This window comes from Lottia gigantea (assembly GCF_000327385.1).
Source record: "Lottia gigantea unplaced genomic scaffold LOTGIsca_8, whole genome shotgun sequence".
NCBI lineage: Eukaryota > Metazoa > Mollusca > Gastropoda > Lottiidae > Lottia > Lottia gigantea.
The window spans coordinates 3990100-4010272 of NW_008710662.1; the positions used below are offsets into that span (position 1 = coordinate 3990100).

The 20173-nt window shown below is 32.9% G+C and overlaps 1 protein-coding gene across 1 annotated transcript; it reads left to right on the forward strand.

Moving 5' to 3' along the window:
* Window positions 1-10277: 10277 nt before the first annotated feature.
* Window positions 10278-17338, forward strand: LOTGIDRAFT_92127 (hypothetical protein; the record flags this gene model as incomplete). The annotated part of the gene is made up of 10 exons (XM_009067077.1): window positions 10278-10878; window positions 13805-13852; window positions 14047-14222; window positions 14628-14818; window positions 14930-15165; window positions 15336-15568; window positions 15806-15934; window positions 16106-16342; window positions 16496-16825; window positions 17111-17338. Coding segments are annotated over 10 exons (2409 nt in total), but the record flags the coding sequence as incomplete, so codon positions are not given.
* Window positions 17339-20173: the final 2835 nt, after the last annotated feature.

Sequence of the window (20173 nt, forward strand, 5' to 3'; positions counted from 1 at the left end):
TAAATTTCCTGTTCAGCCACATGACTATGGAATGTTTTATTACTAGTAACATACCATCCTAATGCCAATTTTGCAGCCAGACAGACGGCCTGATCCTTCCTCTTGAATATGTAACAAGAAGTTGTCCATCCATTGTTGGGTTTCTGTGTCCACTTTGACTTTGCTACGCAAGCTGAGTTCTAAGCTGAAAGGTTTTCTCTCTTGTAAACAGCTGATGATTGTATGTGTCTGAAAAAAAAAACCAACTTGTAAACAGTTCGTCTTAGACCGGTGTTCTACTACTACATCAAACCACAATAATACTTGCCAACAATATACAGTACAGAACTTGGCAAAGGCAAAGTTCCGGATAACACGCAGTTCAAACTTGATCCCGGTCATATCCTTCTCTAATAAGTTATAAAAAAAATCGGAAATCGGATTCGTCCCATAACAGGCTTAAGACGAACTAATCTCACGGTCCAATCAAACAGTTTTTACTTAAATCACCGGTGTGTATATTGAAGTCATTATCTTGCAGATAGTATAATTAAGTATGATCCTTTACAACTTAAGACTGGACCAACAAAAGAAGTCAATACTGGAATGGCTATCAGAAAACTGAAGAATCTGACAACATTTCATCTGCAGCAATGAATACATCAGCGGTAACAACAGCTGATAAATTACTTGATCTACTATGGGTAAATAGTCAAGCTCCCGAAGAAAGGATTTCTTAGAAATTGACACAACTGTTATCTATTCCAAGCCAACGTTTACCAGAATAATCCAAGAGAGGATCAAGATAGCAAAAGATGCCAATCTAATGGAAACACAAGCCGGTTTCATATCTTGTACGGATCAAACAGCTCCGCTCCATATACAACAATCTGTTGAATTACACTGACATCAAGATAGCATTTAATTAGTAGTTAAAACAGTTCGAATATTGATAAAATGTGGTGGTCGTGATAGTTCAGTTTGACTAACTCAAGATTTCCATAGTCATGATATATTGAATGTTTGTCCAAAAACTAAGTATTGACCAAGCTTTCATGTGACATATTGGAAAGTTTTCAACGAAATTTCTGAAAAAAGTTATAGAAGGTTGAATTTTGTGATTTAACATGGAAGCAGATGGCAAAATATCGGTCTTAATCTCTATCCCCGATGACATTGAAAAAATGAGTTACTTCCCTTGAATTACAATCTCTTTGGTAGTCAAGTTACCCTTGTATTTGAAAAATTGTCTGGTTAATTGATATTGTCAGTAACATTTATGACGGAAGCTACTATGAATAGCTATGCCTCTAGTCATAAAACCCGTTAGTTTTAGTGGAAGAACCACAGACGTCGGAATGAAAATTGGAATGGTGCAAATTGATGTTATCAGTGTCCGGTACACATAAAAAGTTTAGAAAACATCTCTACAATCCCTTTGAGTAACCAATGTGACTGTAATATCGTCTGGCTATATCTATGATGGTCAAATTACCTTTTTTTAACTTTGATGTCGTCTGGCTATATCAATGATGGTCAAGTTACCTTTTAACCTTTAATATCGTCGGGCTATATCTATGATGGTCCAGTTACCTTTTTACCTTTAATATCGTCGGGCTATAACTATAGCAGACGTAGACCTGTGCGCCACCGACAATTTACGACTAAGCCGCCAGCTATTTCTGCCAAAAGCCGCTGTCGGTCTGCTTTTTAAGCCATACAACCACCGCCCTGTTACTTCCGCCGACGCTGGACAGGTGTCACTTCAGTATGAAAAGCCGCCTTATGGTGGATACAACAACAACCGTTCCAAAATTCTCACTGACTGAATTCCTTCAGTGTGCCAGTAGTTTAATTATGAATGCCAAACGCAGTTCACTTGATGCTCTGAATATGAACATGATCTTCTTTATTCATGACAACATCCATCAAGTATTGCCATGACTACTATTTCTTTGCTGGGTTAGTGAAGCTAAATTGCAGTCCAGATATACTCCCGTGCAGGGAGGAAAGATGTATATAGTGAAGCCCACAAGCGGAAAAAGACCAAGTACAAACCGTTATTAGTTGGGTGCAGAGGCTTCCCTGATTGGAGAATGTTTCCTGCATTAGGAGTAACAGTGGGAAGCAGACGAACAGCAATCCAGAGAATTCTCAAGCTGCAGAAAAATCATCATGCTGGGTGTGGATAAAGAAGAACAACAGTAGCGGGAAACCCACCACCGATGCGCAGTAACTGATCATTACTGTGGACCCCTTCATTTTTCTATTACAACTTCACTGAAATGGTTAAAGAAATAGCACTGTTTGCTTGCATTGCATGTACATGTATTTAACTCTGTCAAACTAGTCACTGGTTAATTGATCCTACATGTTATAGGGGTGAAAAATGTCTTCTTTGCTTTGGCGGTATCGATTTCTTCTGTGTAAGCCTATGTATCTTTTAGTCGCTCCTGCTGTCCATTGATTGTCCCAGTTTTAGTAATGTTTTATTATCCCTGTGAATAACCTGTTATATAATTGCTTATTGAGCTATAGAATATTCCCTATTCCTGGAGAATACGTGTTCCTATTCACTTTATAGAACAGTGACAATTGTTATACATTTTTGTGAACAGTTATTTTGTTGTTGGTTACACATTACATAGTTAAAAATTAACCCTATTCTTTGACAAGTCACATTGTAGCTGTAGAAAACAACTGGCCATATTTATGTCAGTGCATTGTCTTGCAAAAAAAGGATTAACCATGAAAGTAGACAATGTAGACCTGAAGTTGTAAGCAATATGAAATGAATATTATAGCTTAACAATTTATATACAACAAGAGTGAGAAGTTGGCAACAGAAGTTGTAAAATCAATATTATAATTCTGTATAGTAGTGAGTCATAACGAGGCTATTATCAGGAATCCTAGATGATAGTGGGTTAAAAGTGAATGGTAGTTTTAGCAAGGTTAGCTTAGGGATTATTATCCTATTAGGTAGCTAATACAACTCAGAACGGTAAGTTTGTAACCATAATTTATTACAATTTAAAAAATAAACACTTTATGTCTAGGTCAGCATATTTTAATAAGGTTACTGTTAATATTTTATCTAGCCTATCTTGTAGCAGAATACGGCAAGGATGCTCTCGTTAACGTATCACACGGTTTGTATCTAGTCAACAACATACCGGTACTTAACAAAGTTGTATTACTTATTTCATGAAAAACATTGATCAAAATAATTCATGCCACATTCTTATATATTTAGATATGATGGGGTGTATCTGCTTCATTGGTTTGTAGAGATTTAAGATTTAAACAAGATTAGTTTTATGATATTTTTATATCTTCTAGACAGTTGTTTACCTTGACAACAGAAATAACTGGGTTAAAGTGAAGTAGATGTAAATCGAATTGACTACATCCGTATACTACATTCTCAAATGCACTGTTAACTTCATTTGCGACATTTATTTGTAAAGTGTTAGAGTATTATGAATCAGTAATATGAATCATGTAATGAATACTTGTATCAAACAAGTGAATAATTTGGCATGGTATACCATGATGATTAGAATTCTTGATGAACAGTAGGCTATTGTGTTTATAACTCCCAATGTAAGTACAATATCATTCTATATTAGCATGGAAGCTCTGTATATTACTTGCAATGAGTTTCAAAATAATTGACCTTGATTTAATGGTACACTTATTCTTAGTTATATACTTAAAATGGTTATATCGACGTTTTATGTGTTGTACATATTTGTCACAATATTTTACGAGAGTGAAAATCATACGGGTTTGTGTCGAACTAAAACTTTGTGGGCGTGGTTCGGTCTTATAATCAAGTATTGAAAACCTTGAAAGAGAAAGTGTTTGTACAAATATTTATAAGAATTACAGAGTTATTCATAAAGTTTTAAGGACAAAATGCAAAATATGGTAAAAATGTTCGACACTATACTCAATTTCAAAATGATACTTAATATTATGTTCATTAATGGCTGGAATGAATTTGTGTCACTTTTCCTCAATACATCAATTGTAAAGCGATAGAGAAATATTACAAATGAACCTGAAACATGTTGTTACTCAGAGTTTCATGCGATCTTCAGACAGATCAGACATACATGTAGTTCTTTCGAAGAGTCAGTATATTTAAGTGCCTGTCCTGAACTATTGCTGATAATTGCTGAATTACTTAAAAAGATTTAAAGGGGAGGTCGGAAAGCAAAAATTGCTAAATCCTATCCCCCAGTGTTTTCTTTATTAATTTTATGAAGTTATTTTTGTCGATTTGCCTGAACGGTTTTATTGTACAAATATTTCACCATTAGCCAATGTTAAGCAGCATTTCAAAAATTTCTCGATAATAGGTCATACCTTTGTTAGACTTGCAGAGCAACGCTACACCTGGTAATCGATAGAAAATCAGCCCATGTGACTCATATTCGGCACAATATTTCTAGTTTTATTCATTTCACTGACTGAGTGGTTTTTGTATATAACTGAATGAATTTTACTCAGTGTTAATGGTTAAGCTATAAAACGAATTATTCTATTAAAGGTAACAGGTGCCAGATATTTAAATTTATACATATCTTGACAAAATACAATACCATAACTTATTGACTTATACTACAATATTGTGATCAGATCTCTACCGGGTGTCATGCAAGATACCATGTTTCTTTAGCGATTGCGATGATAATCATGTAAATAAGCATCGTACCCTTTCAAAAGGAACATTGCAAGATACAATAGTATCGTAAAAATTACCACAAGGTGTCCAATACAAAATGCAATATGCGTACATGAGGGAAACTTCCTCCAATTAAAACATACATGTGACTGTGATTCAGTCAGTCTTGTCTGAATTCTCGATAACTTCTAGGAAAAATGCCTTGTTCTCTACATTTAAAGAACCTTTTTCAACATTGGTAACAACTTCAGTTATTGCTATTTTCTCTTTTCAAAAAGCAGAACAAAAGTGAATTGTCCTCAATGAAAATCAGATGTCCTTGGCATCACATAGGGATTTATTGATGAATCAGCCTTATTCTGATATTAGCTATATCGATATACATGTCTACGCTGAACGTTTTAAACGGAGGCCAATTGAAAACAGCATAATTTTCGAGCATTTTGCCATTAATTCTACTAATTGCCAATAAATATTCATAGATCAGATAGATCATAAAACAACCTATTATAACAGCTAGTTAGTTGACTTTCCTGACTCTATGTTAATATATACTATATATTTTATTTGCTTACTATGGATCACCAAGAGCTCTTAATTTATCTGAAAGTATTGTCCAATGCATACCTATAGAGAAAACTGTGTGTTATAACTATACATCTTTGGCTCTTGTACTTTGCAGCAGAATTACATGTGCATGCTTCTTGTGTTGGAAATTTTAGAACTGCATATATAGTTATAGGAATGAAGATGGACAGGCCTAATACAAGACATACCGACCGACATGGCAAACTTAATCAGGTGCTATGCTATGCTTCCTTTACCATTTTTTACTATAGATTACACAAATCAATCATACATAACCAAAATAACTTAATAATTCGCCTAAAACAAAGATACATGGGTGTTGGCCTATAACAAGACTTATATGATAGATCATCATTTAAATTGTATATGATAAACTGGCGTATTTAATGAGTCATTTGAAATATATTATATATATCAAGTGACGTGAATTATAACATATTAAAGCGATTATTATATACACTTTTTATCCATTGTGTGAGATTTTGTCATTTATGCCAAGTCAATTATGTCATTCAGTATTATACGCGTGGGTTTAATCTTTTCGGGCGTATTCCTTCACTGCAATCAAAATGAGACATCAGCAAGTTAATCTGAGAATCCATTGACTCATTTGTGTAGTTATTTGCCAAAAGAGCCAGCTTTTTACACTTAATAAAATCTTTTCCAAAAGTCAGGCCAAGTACAGTGTTTCCTATGGTAAAGAACAAAGAAAATGGACTCTTAAAAAATGATAAATATGTAAGAGTTACATTCTTTGTTGGCTATTGAAAACCTGTTTGAACCTTCCTATGATATTAGAAATTAACTTTACAAACTCTTTATTAACTTGGCCCATTGTTTGAAAAGGCTGGTTACGATTCACTACTTTATAAAGGAATAATAAGAACATGGACCCCGAGCTTATTAACATTGAACTGTATTTAAAAGGAACATTTGTTGTAAAAGGTTAACACGTGGGAATGTATGTACAATAGGTTGTCATATGAAGATTTAAAGACACCTTAAAACAAAGGACGTTGTTACTGTTTAACGAACACTTAACTGGACTTCATTTTCATTTATCAATCCTCTTAATAAGCAGTTAAATTCAATACTTTATGAAAGGTGTGGTTTTGTCCACAAAGTTGACCTGTGACCTGAATGTGTGGGACGCTTTAACATCATTGGAGGAAAACAAAATGTTGTGACGTTTTCAGGGCGTTTTACATTTTTCTTTACCTACACAAATTATAGTAGATACTAATCAGTCAGCTTTCTGGTATGTGGGATAATCCTAGTTTGTGAATCAACTGTGTTTTGCATCGGTAAGGGCACTCTTTAGGTATGTATATTTTATGCACTGTGCATTTTTACATTTACGTGTAATGCAGCAAAGTAACGACAAAAATGTTTAATAAACTGGTTTTTGGCACAGGTGAGAAAGATATAACCTAAACTCTAAAACTATGCCAAATATTTGACTAGGTTGAGCGTACTTGACATAGTTTATATCATCATTAAATAAGATGAAAGGTGAATATAAACTTGCACTTCTCATTTTATAGTAAATGACAAATAGTTTGAAAAATTGATTGACCTCTCTCTCCGATCTTTTGAAAATATGTGAATTTCATGGTTGCCATAGAAACTGTTTTATTTGACTTGATCTTATGAGTAATTGTGTACTTACTACCTTGAGGCCTGCGAGCTTTAAAACATGAATAGAATTAATGATATATACACTAAAGGTGGTATATTTGACATGATTAAGTATTTGCAGTGAAAATGAAATATTTTACTTATGTCTTTAAAATTTGCAAAATATATTTATATATCTGCATTGTGGAGGTGTAAAAGCCAACTTAAAACGTATTTATTCACACGTCAAAGTTATTTGTAAGTTATATCACTCGAAACCATCGTATCGTATATCATACGAAAAAAACATTAAGATGCGAATATGACAAAGGAAGATCTTCCTGGTTTTGCAATAACAATTGGAAATCCATTTAAAGTAATTCAAACTAGATAACTCTTATAATATACATCATTAAAATTTCCTTTAACTGAAAGTAGATCTTGCCACCCACATAAGATGGACATATCAAGATAATAGACAAATTTATACCAATCAATATTTTACATGAATGGTGGTCTACGGCATACGAGAAATGCTAAAGAATTTGTTATGTACATTTACACAATGTGATAAATTAGCCTGTTTAACAAAGCCAGTGAACGAATACATTCACTTCTCATATGCATGAAGTGGATTATTAATGCGGCAATGCAACCGGAACATTGAAGCGGCCTGTCAGCTTGACCTCATGTAATCAATCATAAATCTCAAATTTCATTTGGGAATTCTGTCTGGCTAAATCAATAAACAGGAGTGGTACTGCAATAGGCCTACCTCGGGAAAATAAGAACAAGCCCTCCCCTCAAATACCAAATGCAATAATTGTGGAGTATCAGTCTAACGACTGTGAGCCTAATGTGGCTTTTATGTTCACAGACTTTTTGTCTAAGTCTCTGATTGGCTGTATTCGCTAGCGTACAATCCAATCAAATCGCTAAATTTTCCATTTGAGACTAAAAAAGTGACTATTGCAGTCTAGGTATAAGTACGAAGTTCTTCATAAAAAAATGTTAACTCTTAAAAGGAAGTGGATAACAACCTTCATGTTTGTATATACACGCATTTCGCAGGGGTAAAGCCCATAAAGAAAATTTATACTTAACTTCCTGGTAAGCATAAAAAACATACCATATTGTATATATATATAGGTACTGACAATTATGATAACGCATTAACTCTTTTCTATCCGATCATAGTAAGTATATATTTTTTCACTGATTTTACTACCATAGCATGGCATGGAACTTATTCGTAGAAAAGTTTTAATCAAAGTTTTTTTGTTTTGTTGTAGTTTCTTCGTCTTGTAGACTATGGAAACCATGTGGTAGAGTTGTCGTGTAGTAGCAAAACTTGTCTTGTAGGATAGTTACGTTTTTTGATCTGCGTTTTGTTGTGTTTTTATGTAATATCTTATAGGTCTTTGTTGGTGTATCATGTTGATATGTAGTCTTGGTCTTTGTTTGTTGTTGGATGGTTATCTGAGTACCATTGGACTTTGTTTTGCTGTAGGATGGTTATTTGCAGACACCTATGTTTTCTTCGTTTTGCTGTAGGATAGTTATAACCTGTGTCTTTGTTTGATGTTGGATGGTTATCTGTAGTAACATTGTCTTTGTTTTTGCAGTATAGATGGTTATCTGTAGCGACTGTAGCCACCTAGAATTTCGTTGTTTTGATGAATGATAGTTATATATATGTCGTTGTTTTTGCTGCAGGATAGTTATATATTGGTATAGACTGAGTCTTGTTTTTGTTGCTGTAAAGTAGTTATATACGATAATATATAGTCACATTAATCTTTGTTTTGCTGTATAATAGTCATATACAGTCACTTGGGTCTTTGTTTTTCTGTAGGATGGTTACATATAGTCACCCGAGTCTTTGTTTTTCTGTAAGATAGTTATATATAGTCAACTATGTCTTTGTTTTTTCTGTAGGATAGTTATATATAGTCAACTATGTCTTTGTTTTTTCTGTAAGGTAGTTATATATAGTCATCTGAGTCTTTATGTTGATGTATATAGGATAATTATATATAGTCACCTGAATCTTTGTTTTTGCCGAGGATAGTTATATATAGTCACAATAGTCTTTGTGTTGATGTAGGATAATTATATATAGTCACCTGGGTCTTTGTTTTTGTTGTAGGATAGTTATATATAGTCACTCGAGTGCGGTTTTTTTTTGTTGTAGGATAGTTATATATAGTCACCCGAGTGTGTTTTTTTTTTGTTGTAGGATAGTTATATATAGTCACCCGAGTGTGTTTTTTTTTGTTGTAGGATAGTTATATATAGTCACTCGAGTGCGGTTTTTTTTGTTGTAGGATAGTTGTATATAGTCACCCGAGTGTGTTTTTTTTTTGTTGTAGGATAGTTATATATAGTCACTCGAGTGCGGTTTTTTTTTTGTTGTAGGATAGTTATATATAGTCACAATAGTCTTTATGTTGATGTCGGATAGTTATATAATATCATCTGTGTCTTTTTCATTTTATATAAACTCATCAAACCTGTCTTTACGGTTCACAAACTTGCTAGTATACATTATAATAACATAAATATTTACAAGAAATAGGTCAGATATAAGATGACATTATAATGAATGACATATAAAAAATGAAACCTTCGCCTACACATAAAAACCGCATTATCAGATTATTCTAAACAAATTTTGACCTAGGCCATTGATTAGTCTTTCTATATGGCACATAGCCTTCTATAACATACATTCTACAACATTACTCTTAATTAGTAGATTGTGGTATGATAACAATAATCCACCATTGATAGCAAATGCAGTAATATTCCATTGATATCTGGTTCTTTTACTCAAAGGGACAAATGTTCCATTTTGTGGGATTGATTTTAGTCATGAATGCATGTAAAAAGAAATGTACAAAAATTTCAAAATTCCTTTGAAATACTTCAAACTAGGAATGTCTTTTCTATATATCACACAGTATCTTAGATTGAGAGCAGTCATTTTAAAATTCAAACGCAGATCATTTTGAAAACACGTGGATTTGAAGGCTGTGAACACTATTACTGATTAGCTCAGCTAAAAAAATAAAGTTTCTGAGACTAAAATAGGATTGGTCAAGAAATGGTCTATCTGTCCTTTTAACAGCTCTATTGTACGCGAACTATAACTTCAGGTTATTTGAAAGGAATTTGACCGAATCAAAAGACATTCCAATTTTTCTTTGATTATAACCATGCAGACAATGGCAAACATTTTTAAATTCTTCTTTTTTATCATTTCAGAGTGTTGGTGTAAAGAGAGAAGATGGCCAACTCGTCGTCTGATTATTACAGATATTTTGATCCCCATAATTACACCTGTAGTGACGCCTTATTGCTTCCAATCATAAGTGAAGCAACATGGAACCCTGGTGTCCGGGCCTTCTTATATTTTCTGGCTCTATTATGGTGCTTTTTAGCTGTTGCCATTTTAGCTGATATTTTTATGTGTTCCATCGAAAAAATTACCAGTAAAACAAGAAAAGTTCGCGTTGCTGATTCTTCAGTTCCAGAAGGTTTTAAACAAATAGAAATAAAAGTATGGAATGACACAGTGGCCAATTTAAGTTTATTGGCTATGGGAACAAGCGCTCCAGAAATTTTACTTTCTGTTATCGAGATTGTCGGAAATAATTTCTATTCTGGAACATTAGGTCCTGGAACCATCGTTGGCTCAGCAGCTTTTAACTTATTAGTTATATCAGCTATATGTATGATGTCCATCCCAACTGGAGAAATTAGAAGAATTAACAACTTCAAAGTGTTCCTTGTTACCGCGTTTTCGTGTGTTTTTGCCTACGTTTGGTTGATAATAACTTTGATTGCGGTCAGTCCTGGAGTCATTGAGATATGGGAAGCCATTGTTACTCTCTTATTCTTCCCACTTCTTATTATAATAGCCTTCATAGCAGAAAAAAATTTCTGTATAAAACAGAAACCTAAACGTGAAGACTCTGGTGTTGTGGGAATAAGTCTGAGTAAGTATAATGATTATAGTATTATCATTGTGTTTATCTTAATGTATATATTCGGGTTATTGTGACCTATGTTTGACAATGTCGTGCTGATATAACATAGTGTCAGTCGATTCAAAATAGACTTTTATTAAACTCTGTACATGATCTAAGCCATGAGTAATAAGTTAAAAATCAAAGTAAATGTCACTTATAAAATGTAAATTGGTTAATGGCAAATTTCGGTTTTCCATTTCCCTTATGAAAAATATAAATTAATTTTTGTGAATGTTGCACGGTGTTGCTCACATCATGTGATCAGCTTGCTGTTAGACTAGCTAGACCATTATCATATCCCCCTACTTATTCCTAAATTTGATTAAATTTTCTTATTGAAATTATAACCAAGTAAATTAATATTAATTAATCAGGGAGTATTTCCCTGTCAAACTTACAGCATGTTGTCAAATAAACAAATCAAGCTATCTATAATATCTGTCAACTCTTTAATAAATATACATATACAGACTTCCATAACTTTGGTTAACGTAACGTAAGACCTTTCCCTTTCAAATTCTCAATAACTAGATAGAAACAGAAATCTTTAAGTGAATTAAAGTTAATGAACAGTGAAATGAAATAGTACCTAAAAATGGAAAAAAGGTAAAAAAAAAGTCATGTACATGTTGATAGGATTCGATTTCAGCGATCCATTGAACTTTTCAAAATTAAAATCAGCGACTCGTCTCTACTTCAACCGTCACACGATACAAATAATGACTTCCTAGAAGTGGCGACAATCTTGCAGTCTTTTATGATTTCTTAAAGGTGATATGGATCTGCTGAAACTGATCTGTATGAGCTGACATATCCCTTTAAAAGTGTCATTTTCCAAAGACTATTTCATTGGTCTTACATGTGCAGGTTTTTTTTTTAAATATCCCAATATTACAATTTGAATTATAGGAAGAGTAAATCAAATTACAAAGATTGATGATATAAGTATCGAGCAGGGAGAAAATGGTGCTATAGAGCAAACAGACAATGGTATTTTATAGTCAAAAGTTACTAGACTTAGAATAAACAATTCGAAAATCAAATTCGGACATAATAGCTTAACGTTTTTTGCTTTATATATCACTTATGTATTTTTGAATTATGCTTATGCTTTACTTTTGATTCTCATAGATTTGTTATTCCAAAATTTATTTTTAGATTTAATAAGTAAAATATATAGATTCACAAGCGTATCTGTGACCAATCGATCATTCCAGAAATACCTTTATCTATACCCTTATAATATGTTTGATATTAAATTGTATGATAAACTTTGCTTCATGGGAAAATTCTATACAATTTACAGATGCAGCAAGTAACAAATATACTGTTAATGACCAACCTAAATCCACCAATGGTAAATTATTTCCTCTCAAACCCAACATCACATATAGTTCAATAATCATCCATTTTAGGAATTTATTTTTCGTTGGCTTGTCACTATATAGGTCTTATTGATAATCATTTTCATTTCACTGTACATTGATGTTTTTTTTTCATGTTTTATTATTAATCTTCATAAAAATCATAAAGCATCTTAATATATTGGTACGTGTACTACGTTAGAAGGCAGGGCTATACTTTTTTGATCAAAATTTATTTGTTTAGTCGAACACTGCATGCATGCATATAATATTGCAAGCGAGTCCAACGTGCATTAAAAGTCTATACTGAAGCAAAATTAATATATGATATATGAAAGAGACTTTATGATTTTTATGAATACGCTTTTGACACATTCTCATTTAATTTAACTCATTTTTCCTATTATTAACCGGTGTGATTCGCTTCTTACAGCTGGCTACAAGTCTTCTCGATATAAGGCGAACGATGGTAAGTTATCCCGCATAGCTATGGCATGGCATGTTCAATGGTATGAACAGAGATCGCACACATTTCATAAGAAGTTTCTCAATAAGAAATTAATGAGCAAACGCAGAAAGGAAATTAAATGACAACGTTCGTAGTTTTTCAGTGGACTAGGCTCGAATACAAAATGAAATAGGGTTTTAAAATGCAAGGTCTCCAACGAAATGGGCACAACTCTTTATTGGTATAACAATACCTTGACAATGTGTGTATGGTTAAATTGCACAATTTTCCAACAATAGTCTAATATTTGAAATCTATGATCACTCGATATATACTAAGGACATGATTTGAATTTTGTGCTGATTTTTCTGACCATTGCCATAAAAGAAAACAAAGCTGGGGCATGAGGATTGTACAGATATCACATTGGTAATGTCTGTTTAACAAATAATACTTTCGATAATAGGTAAAGGGCCAGGTTGGTTCAATGAGATAAAATATACAATTTTTAGAATAGAATGCCTTTATTTATTTCTTTTGCCATCTTTTATTTTATCATTTTGTTAACTTTCTTAAAATATTGAACTTATATCCATGCGATATCACGGTAAATACCAATTCAAAAATTAATTTAACATATTTATCGAAAAATACTACTAAAATATATAGCGGCACTTTGCTACTTCTGGACGTTCGGAACATTTCTTCCCATTTGAACTGTGTATACAGATTAGAGATGGAATTTTAAATTCTATGCTGTAGATATGAAAAAATATCAATTCCATTACATATTATTGGTGTTTATCCTGATATTCATATAATATTTGCACTGATATCGCATTTTTTTTTAATTATTATTTAACCAGTTGTAAGCTGCTATTTATGTTCCTTATAGTATGATTTTGTTTTGTATTGTCTTCTTGGTTATATTCGGAATGTTGTAAGACAGTTTTGACTCAAATTTCACGAGCATAATTTATGATAACATTTCATCAATGGATTTACTAGGATTATGGTTTGTCGTTAATTTTTCGCGATCCAATTAAAAACTTAATCTTAAAAGTTGTTATGTTTCTTTTAGCTCGTGATGCCGAAGAACAACAAGCCTTAGAAGAACCACATCATGGACGTGCCTCAATTTATAGAATGGCCAAGGTATATATATTTCTATATTCCAAATATCAAATACGTTTTCAGCAAGAATTCATTTGCAACTAGAATATTATTGCGAAGTAACCACTAGATTTGTTTTCGTGAAAGCCAAATATTTGGCACCGTGAAATTTATTTTTCGCGTAATCCTTAAGATACAAAGCCATCAAAGATTCTGATATGTATAAGGTGTCATTCCAGGATTTAGCAATGGTAGAAGATCTTCCAGAAGAAGAGGCTGCTAAAATAGCTGCCAGGAAAATTGCCGAGAATGAGCATCACAATTCTGGTTGGTACAGAATTAACGCTATTCGGGGTATGTCTGGTGGAAAACGAGTTATTCCTACAGTTCTACAGACATTTGAGGGAGTAAGTCACTACGCATTTATGTTTATCACAAGTGTATTTCAGGTATTTATCGTTGTATTCGGTAGCGTACATTCCAATAAATTTGCTGCATTTACGAACAGCTGTGCTTTACAGAAAAGTGGCTATAGTTGCAGTCAAGGTATTAGATTGCAATAGCTTTTCCATAAGTTTTCTACAAGTCAATAAAATCACAATCCTGGCAAAGTCAGATGATCACAGAAAGAGTATCCTCATACAGCAGTATCTACGCAATTAGATACATTTCGCGTTTGGCCAAGCCTTTCAGTTTGACTTATATTGAAATGGATCCACAAATAGAGCCATCCACAATAAGTCTCTTAACTCGCTCAGTGTTTAATAAGAAACCTATACACTTTAACATAGATTTATGATCGAGTAAAATTACCAGAAGAGGACGGAGAAAATGATTTAGCGAAGACATTTGACCATAGTGAAGGGGGAACCAAACCAGTTGTTGAATTCACTGCTTCATCTGTAGCTGTTCTAGAAAATGAGGGCAAGGTTCGAGTTGGTATCAGACGATCTGGTAGAAAAGATGCTGCAGTTTCTGTCAGGTAGGATTTTTAGACTAAAATATTATCTGATGGTTAAAATGAATCTTCTTTCATTAAAGTCGATTTTGCTTTTGTAGCCTATTCCAATTGTCGTTATCCTTGTTATTATAGAGTTGAAACTATAAATGGTACTGCTCTAGCAGGGAGTGATTATAAACATTTTGATGAAGTCATACAGTTTGGTGCCAATGAAATTTTAAGACAAGTATTTATCGAGATTGTGGATGATTTCGAATGGGAACCCGATGAGTTTTTCTTCGTAAAATTGGCCAATGTACCTGATGAAACACCAAATTTTGAACTAGGAAAACTTGCCATTTGTCAAGTCACGATCATAAATGATGATGGTAAGTAAATTTGAAAGTATAATAAATACGATACACCTTCTTATTTAAGAAAAAAGTACAGATTCCAAAATGTAATCCCCCCTCCCTCCTCGAAAAAAAATATAAGTACGCTGTATTGAATAATGAGTGAATGTTACCACAGTCTTTACGATTTACATTGTTTTTGGTAGAACCGGGAACATTAGATTTTGCTCGACCAAGTATCGTAGCTAAAGAGAGTTCCAGACTTATTAGAGTACCTATACAGAGAACTGGTGGTGCTGATGGACATGTATCAGTCAAGTGGAAAACTAAAGACATGACGGCGTTTTCTGGTAAAGATTTTGAAGGTGGAGAAGGCGAATTAAAGTTTGATAATGGTGAAACTAACAAAACTATTACTATACCACTGTTTAGCAGTAATGTATGTATTTTGTAGTTTTATATCATTCTTACACCAACAGAATAATTGATTTCAATATGTGATAATTAATTGAGGAATTTCATACGGTCATCTGGTCATAAAAATATAAATGATGGTGATGGAAATGTAAATTGTTGAAACGTTGTATACAAAAAAATTTTAGGAGTACAGTATACCATAAAATGGTGTTTCATTATTTAGATTGTATATTATCTGGTAAATATTTTCTTTTGACAGAAACCAGAACGAGATGATAGCTTTCAGATTGAATTATTGGAAACTACTGGTGGTGCTAAATTAGGAAAACTAACAAAAACTATTGTTACCATTGTTAATGATGAAGGTAGGATTTTGAAATGTTATATGGTTACATATACAAATAGAAATATATGGTTACATATATACATTATTCTCCTGCTACAAAATTAAAGGTCAAACTTTATCTTTATTCACAAATTAGAATAATGGTTTGGTTCACTTCTCTTGCAGATAAGTAACTATATTTATAGATTTTTCAAAATTTAAATGTTTTATTAGTTGTCTAGTGTTTTAATTTTAAACCAACGATGTGATGAAAAACTTCTCCTTTTTTCAGAATTCAATGGTTTAGTAAGCCGTATTGTGAATTTAACATTTGGTAATCTTGATGGCTTAGCGTTAGATGACGATTCTTATATCAATCAGTTTAGAAATGCTATGAATGTAAATGGTGGTGATATTGAATCAGCTACATTTCTTGATTATATACTTCACTTTTTAACTTTTGTATGGAAGGTAAGATTAGAGCATTATTCAAACCCCCATTACCACCATTGGCTATACCAACAACTGACTAAATTAAATGTTGACGATACGCTGTATCCGTAGTTTTCTATAATGTAATCATATCATTGCCAGTTTGTGATGATTTTAATATTCATATTTCAGATCATCTTTGCCTTTGTACCTCCTGTTGGTATGGGAGGTGGCTGGCCAGCATTCATCATATCTCTCGGACTCATTGGCTTCTTAACTGCTCTAATTGGTGATCTGGCCAGTTTGTTTGGTTGTTTGATTGGTTTGGAAGACAGTATCACTGCTATTACCTTAGTTGCTCTGGGAACAAGTATGCCGGATACTTTTGCTAGTAAAACAGCTGCTATAATGGAGAGATATGCTGATAGTTCTATTGGAAATGTTACTGGTAGTAATTCAGTAAATGTGTTTCTGGGTTTAGGTCTTCCCTGGGTAATTGCGAGTATCTATTGGAATGTTAAGGTAAATTTACATTCAAACTAATAATCTATAGCTCTTCAAAAAAAAAAACTCGTTTCATCAGCCAGCAGAAAGTAGCCTTTTTATTTACTCCGGTTCAGTGAAAAATAAAAACTCATCAGGTTTCATGAGTGCCAAAGAAGTGTTAAAAACGCTTAATATTGGATTTGTCTTCTTCCATCATACCATTTTTTTAAAGATAAAAGTTAGTTACATTAGCCATAGTGAGGAGTGTTACCATCTGTGGTTATTTCCCTTGTAGTTAAATTTATTTTTGTTGTATTACAGGGCGAGCAATTCGAGGTACCAGTAGGGTCGCTTGGATTAAGTGTTGTTTTATATACTGTTGCTGCTGTCACTGCACTTACGATACTTATAATAAGGAGAAATGTTGGTGTGTTTGGTAAAGGAGAATTGGGTGGACCAGTCCCTGGCAAAATTGCTTGCGCAATTATTTTTGTACTACTGTGGGTTTTATATGTTGTTATTTCAGCTTTGCAAGCTCAAAAAGTTATCGATGTGAAAATTTAAAGCGAATGTGTAAATTATTATGAGTTTCACATTTACCATTTGTGTGCATGGCTCAAACTGGTTATTCTTATGACCTTTCAGTGTTTTTCATTTACAACTACAACAAGCTCATTCAAGTATAAGATAATGTTATGTTGAATAACAAACTATACACTCAGAATAAACTCTGTCCAAATGACTGAATCTCTAATCAATGTTCAACAAGTCTTACATCATAAGCATGGAGCTTGACTGCTCCACATTGGGAACTGTCATGAATCCTCATTAAACTGTTTTTAATTCTAGGTATAAGATAATTTTATCTTAAACTTCAGGAATACAATTTGAACAGACATTACATAATACATGTACTAATTCAGGCAGCAGTGTTTATATTTTCCAATTAAATTAATGTCTTTGCTGTTTAATGCCTTATATACTCTTTTTGTGATATTTTTATCATATTACTCTTATTGTCTTGTAAATTTATTCCTTTTAAACTTTTCTTTTTTTGCAATTCAATATTTTTTACTAATGAAGTTTTATTTATTTATATAAAAGCATAGCCTACATTTCATCTATTAATAAAGTTCATTTTAGTATCTTTACAGTAGAAAACGTAGTCACCATCTCTACAATCATGCAAAATTAGGTTAAATAATAATGAATAGAGACATTTTTTTGTAATCAGCGTAATATAAATTTAGAGATTTAATAAATTTAGAACAGGCTACTGCCCATTGTGCAATTTGTTACAATGTGCTTACGACCTGAAAGTAGCTACAGTTAACATTAATCCTGGAATAGTGCTATATCAATATGTTAAAATTCTAGTTGTAATAAATTAAATTTATAAACTCAAAACTGGTTGTTCTTCGGATCAATGATCCATAGATTTGACATGTTTTAATATTCCAAAAAAACAATCAAATGCATCTCATTTTGCAAAATAGTATAACTTACCTCCCTTGAACTTGATTGAGAGTCCCTTTTTAATAGAGTTTTATATGACCTGGTATCTTCCCCTGCTCGATAGACAACAACATGATAACGTGGAGTCTTATGATGTGATTATGGATTCATGAATACCGGTATACCTAAAACGCTCAGTATCAGTGGAATTTCATAAGCCACAGACGTCTGTTTGAAAATTGGAATGGCACAAATTGATGCTATCACTGCCCCCGATACACATACAAAATTTCAAAAATCTCTTAACAATCTCTATAGATAATACAAAGAACAGAATATTAGAGATAATTGTCAGTGTAGTTTGATTTCTTCCTCGAAATATGCCCTACCAACTTATATACATGCCACTACCACATTGGATAGACACTTTCATTAAAATTAACATTTCTAAACTTTGGTGGAAACATTTGAATATTGAACATGATAGATAGAACCATTCAACATTTGCAACATCTATTGGGTTAACATATGTTTTCAAATATCTTTGATCACGGATGATCATCAGTTTCAGAGATAGTTGCTGACCCAACAGAAGCTGACCGGACAATCTCACCGAAGAAATGACAAATAATTCAAGTGTCAAAATTCCGATTGAAAATTAAAAAGCGAAGACCTATATTGTATTTGACTTAGGAGATTCATCTAATTGATACTGCAGACTATAGATATAGATTTTTAAATATTAAACTTGACCACCCTTTACTTCCTTATCAATGACATGTAGGGTAGGGAGGAGGGTATATGGATGGATAGATAACAGCGACACTTCTGGTAATCTCGGGGATGATGGTCAATAATACGATATAAAGATGGATATAATACAATTTATGCCATCAAAGTTGGTTGTAATTGTGTTAAACTTATCTTCATGAATGAAATCTAGTAATCAAAACCAATGTGACAACAAATCTAAAATGTGACACAACTCTCACCAGCTGTTATCTATTCAGTCAACTTATTACAGTTCTTTGTATTCTTGGTATTATTGATCTTGTACACACGTGTTGTCAAATTATTAAAAATATCTTTCACATATCTCTTCAGTGTATATCTAATATGACCGGGTTCACAACTTGAATTAATGAGATATAAGCAGCTTTATGAATGTCATCAGCTAGAATCCAGGCCCATAGCCAGATTTTTAAGATTGTTGGAAGGGGCAAGTAATATATATCCTGAGTGGCAATAGAGTGTGGGGTTTAGTTTTCAATGACACGATTCCCAACCCCCTCCTTTGCCCCTGTAGCTATTAACGAGTTTGAATCTATAATCTTAAAGGGATCTTAAACCTTTTCCAAGGTTGATTTGGGTCTTGAATACCCGGTATATGTAAATAGTCTTCAAAAATATCATGAGTTTCACTTTTTTTTTTGCTATATTATATGATGGAGAAAGTTAAATATACGAGTCGTCTTTTTAACTTTCAAACGCGAATAATAATTATTCTTGACACACATATATATAGATTCTCCCAAACAGATGTTACAGTGGTAATCAGTAAACTTCCACCAGATGCTCATCTTGAAAAGTGATGCAGATAGCTGAAATAGCTAGGCGTGAGCTGATTCTGTTCGTTGAACTACAAAGCTAATAGGCATATACAGGCTATATGCATTTCCTTAAGACAAGCCCATACTTAATATCATACTACAATAATCTGGCTTGGGACAGTGGCAAGATTCTCTTATATATCAGACCCAGAACATTGTAAATCCTTCATGTTGCCCTTATCATTATTATTTTTTTTATATTTTGTATGTATGTATGTATGTAAAGTATAGTTCTGCTACAATTCCAATAAGAATCGAGTTGACCTATTATTAAATCTCGTATGAATGATTAATAAACATTTTTAAAACTACAATATCA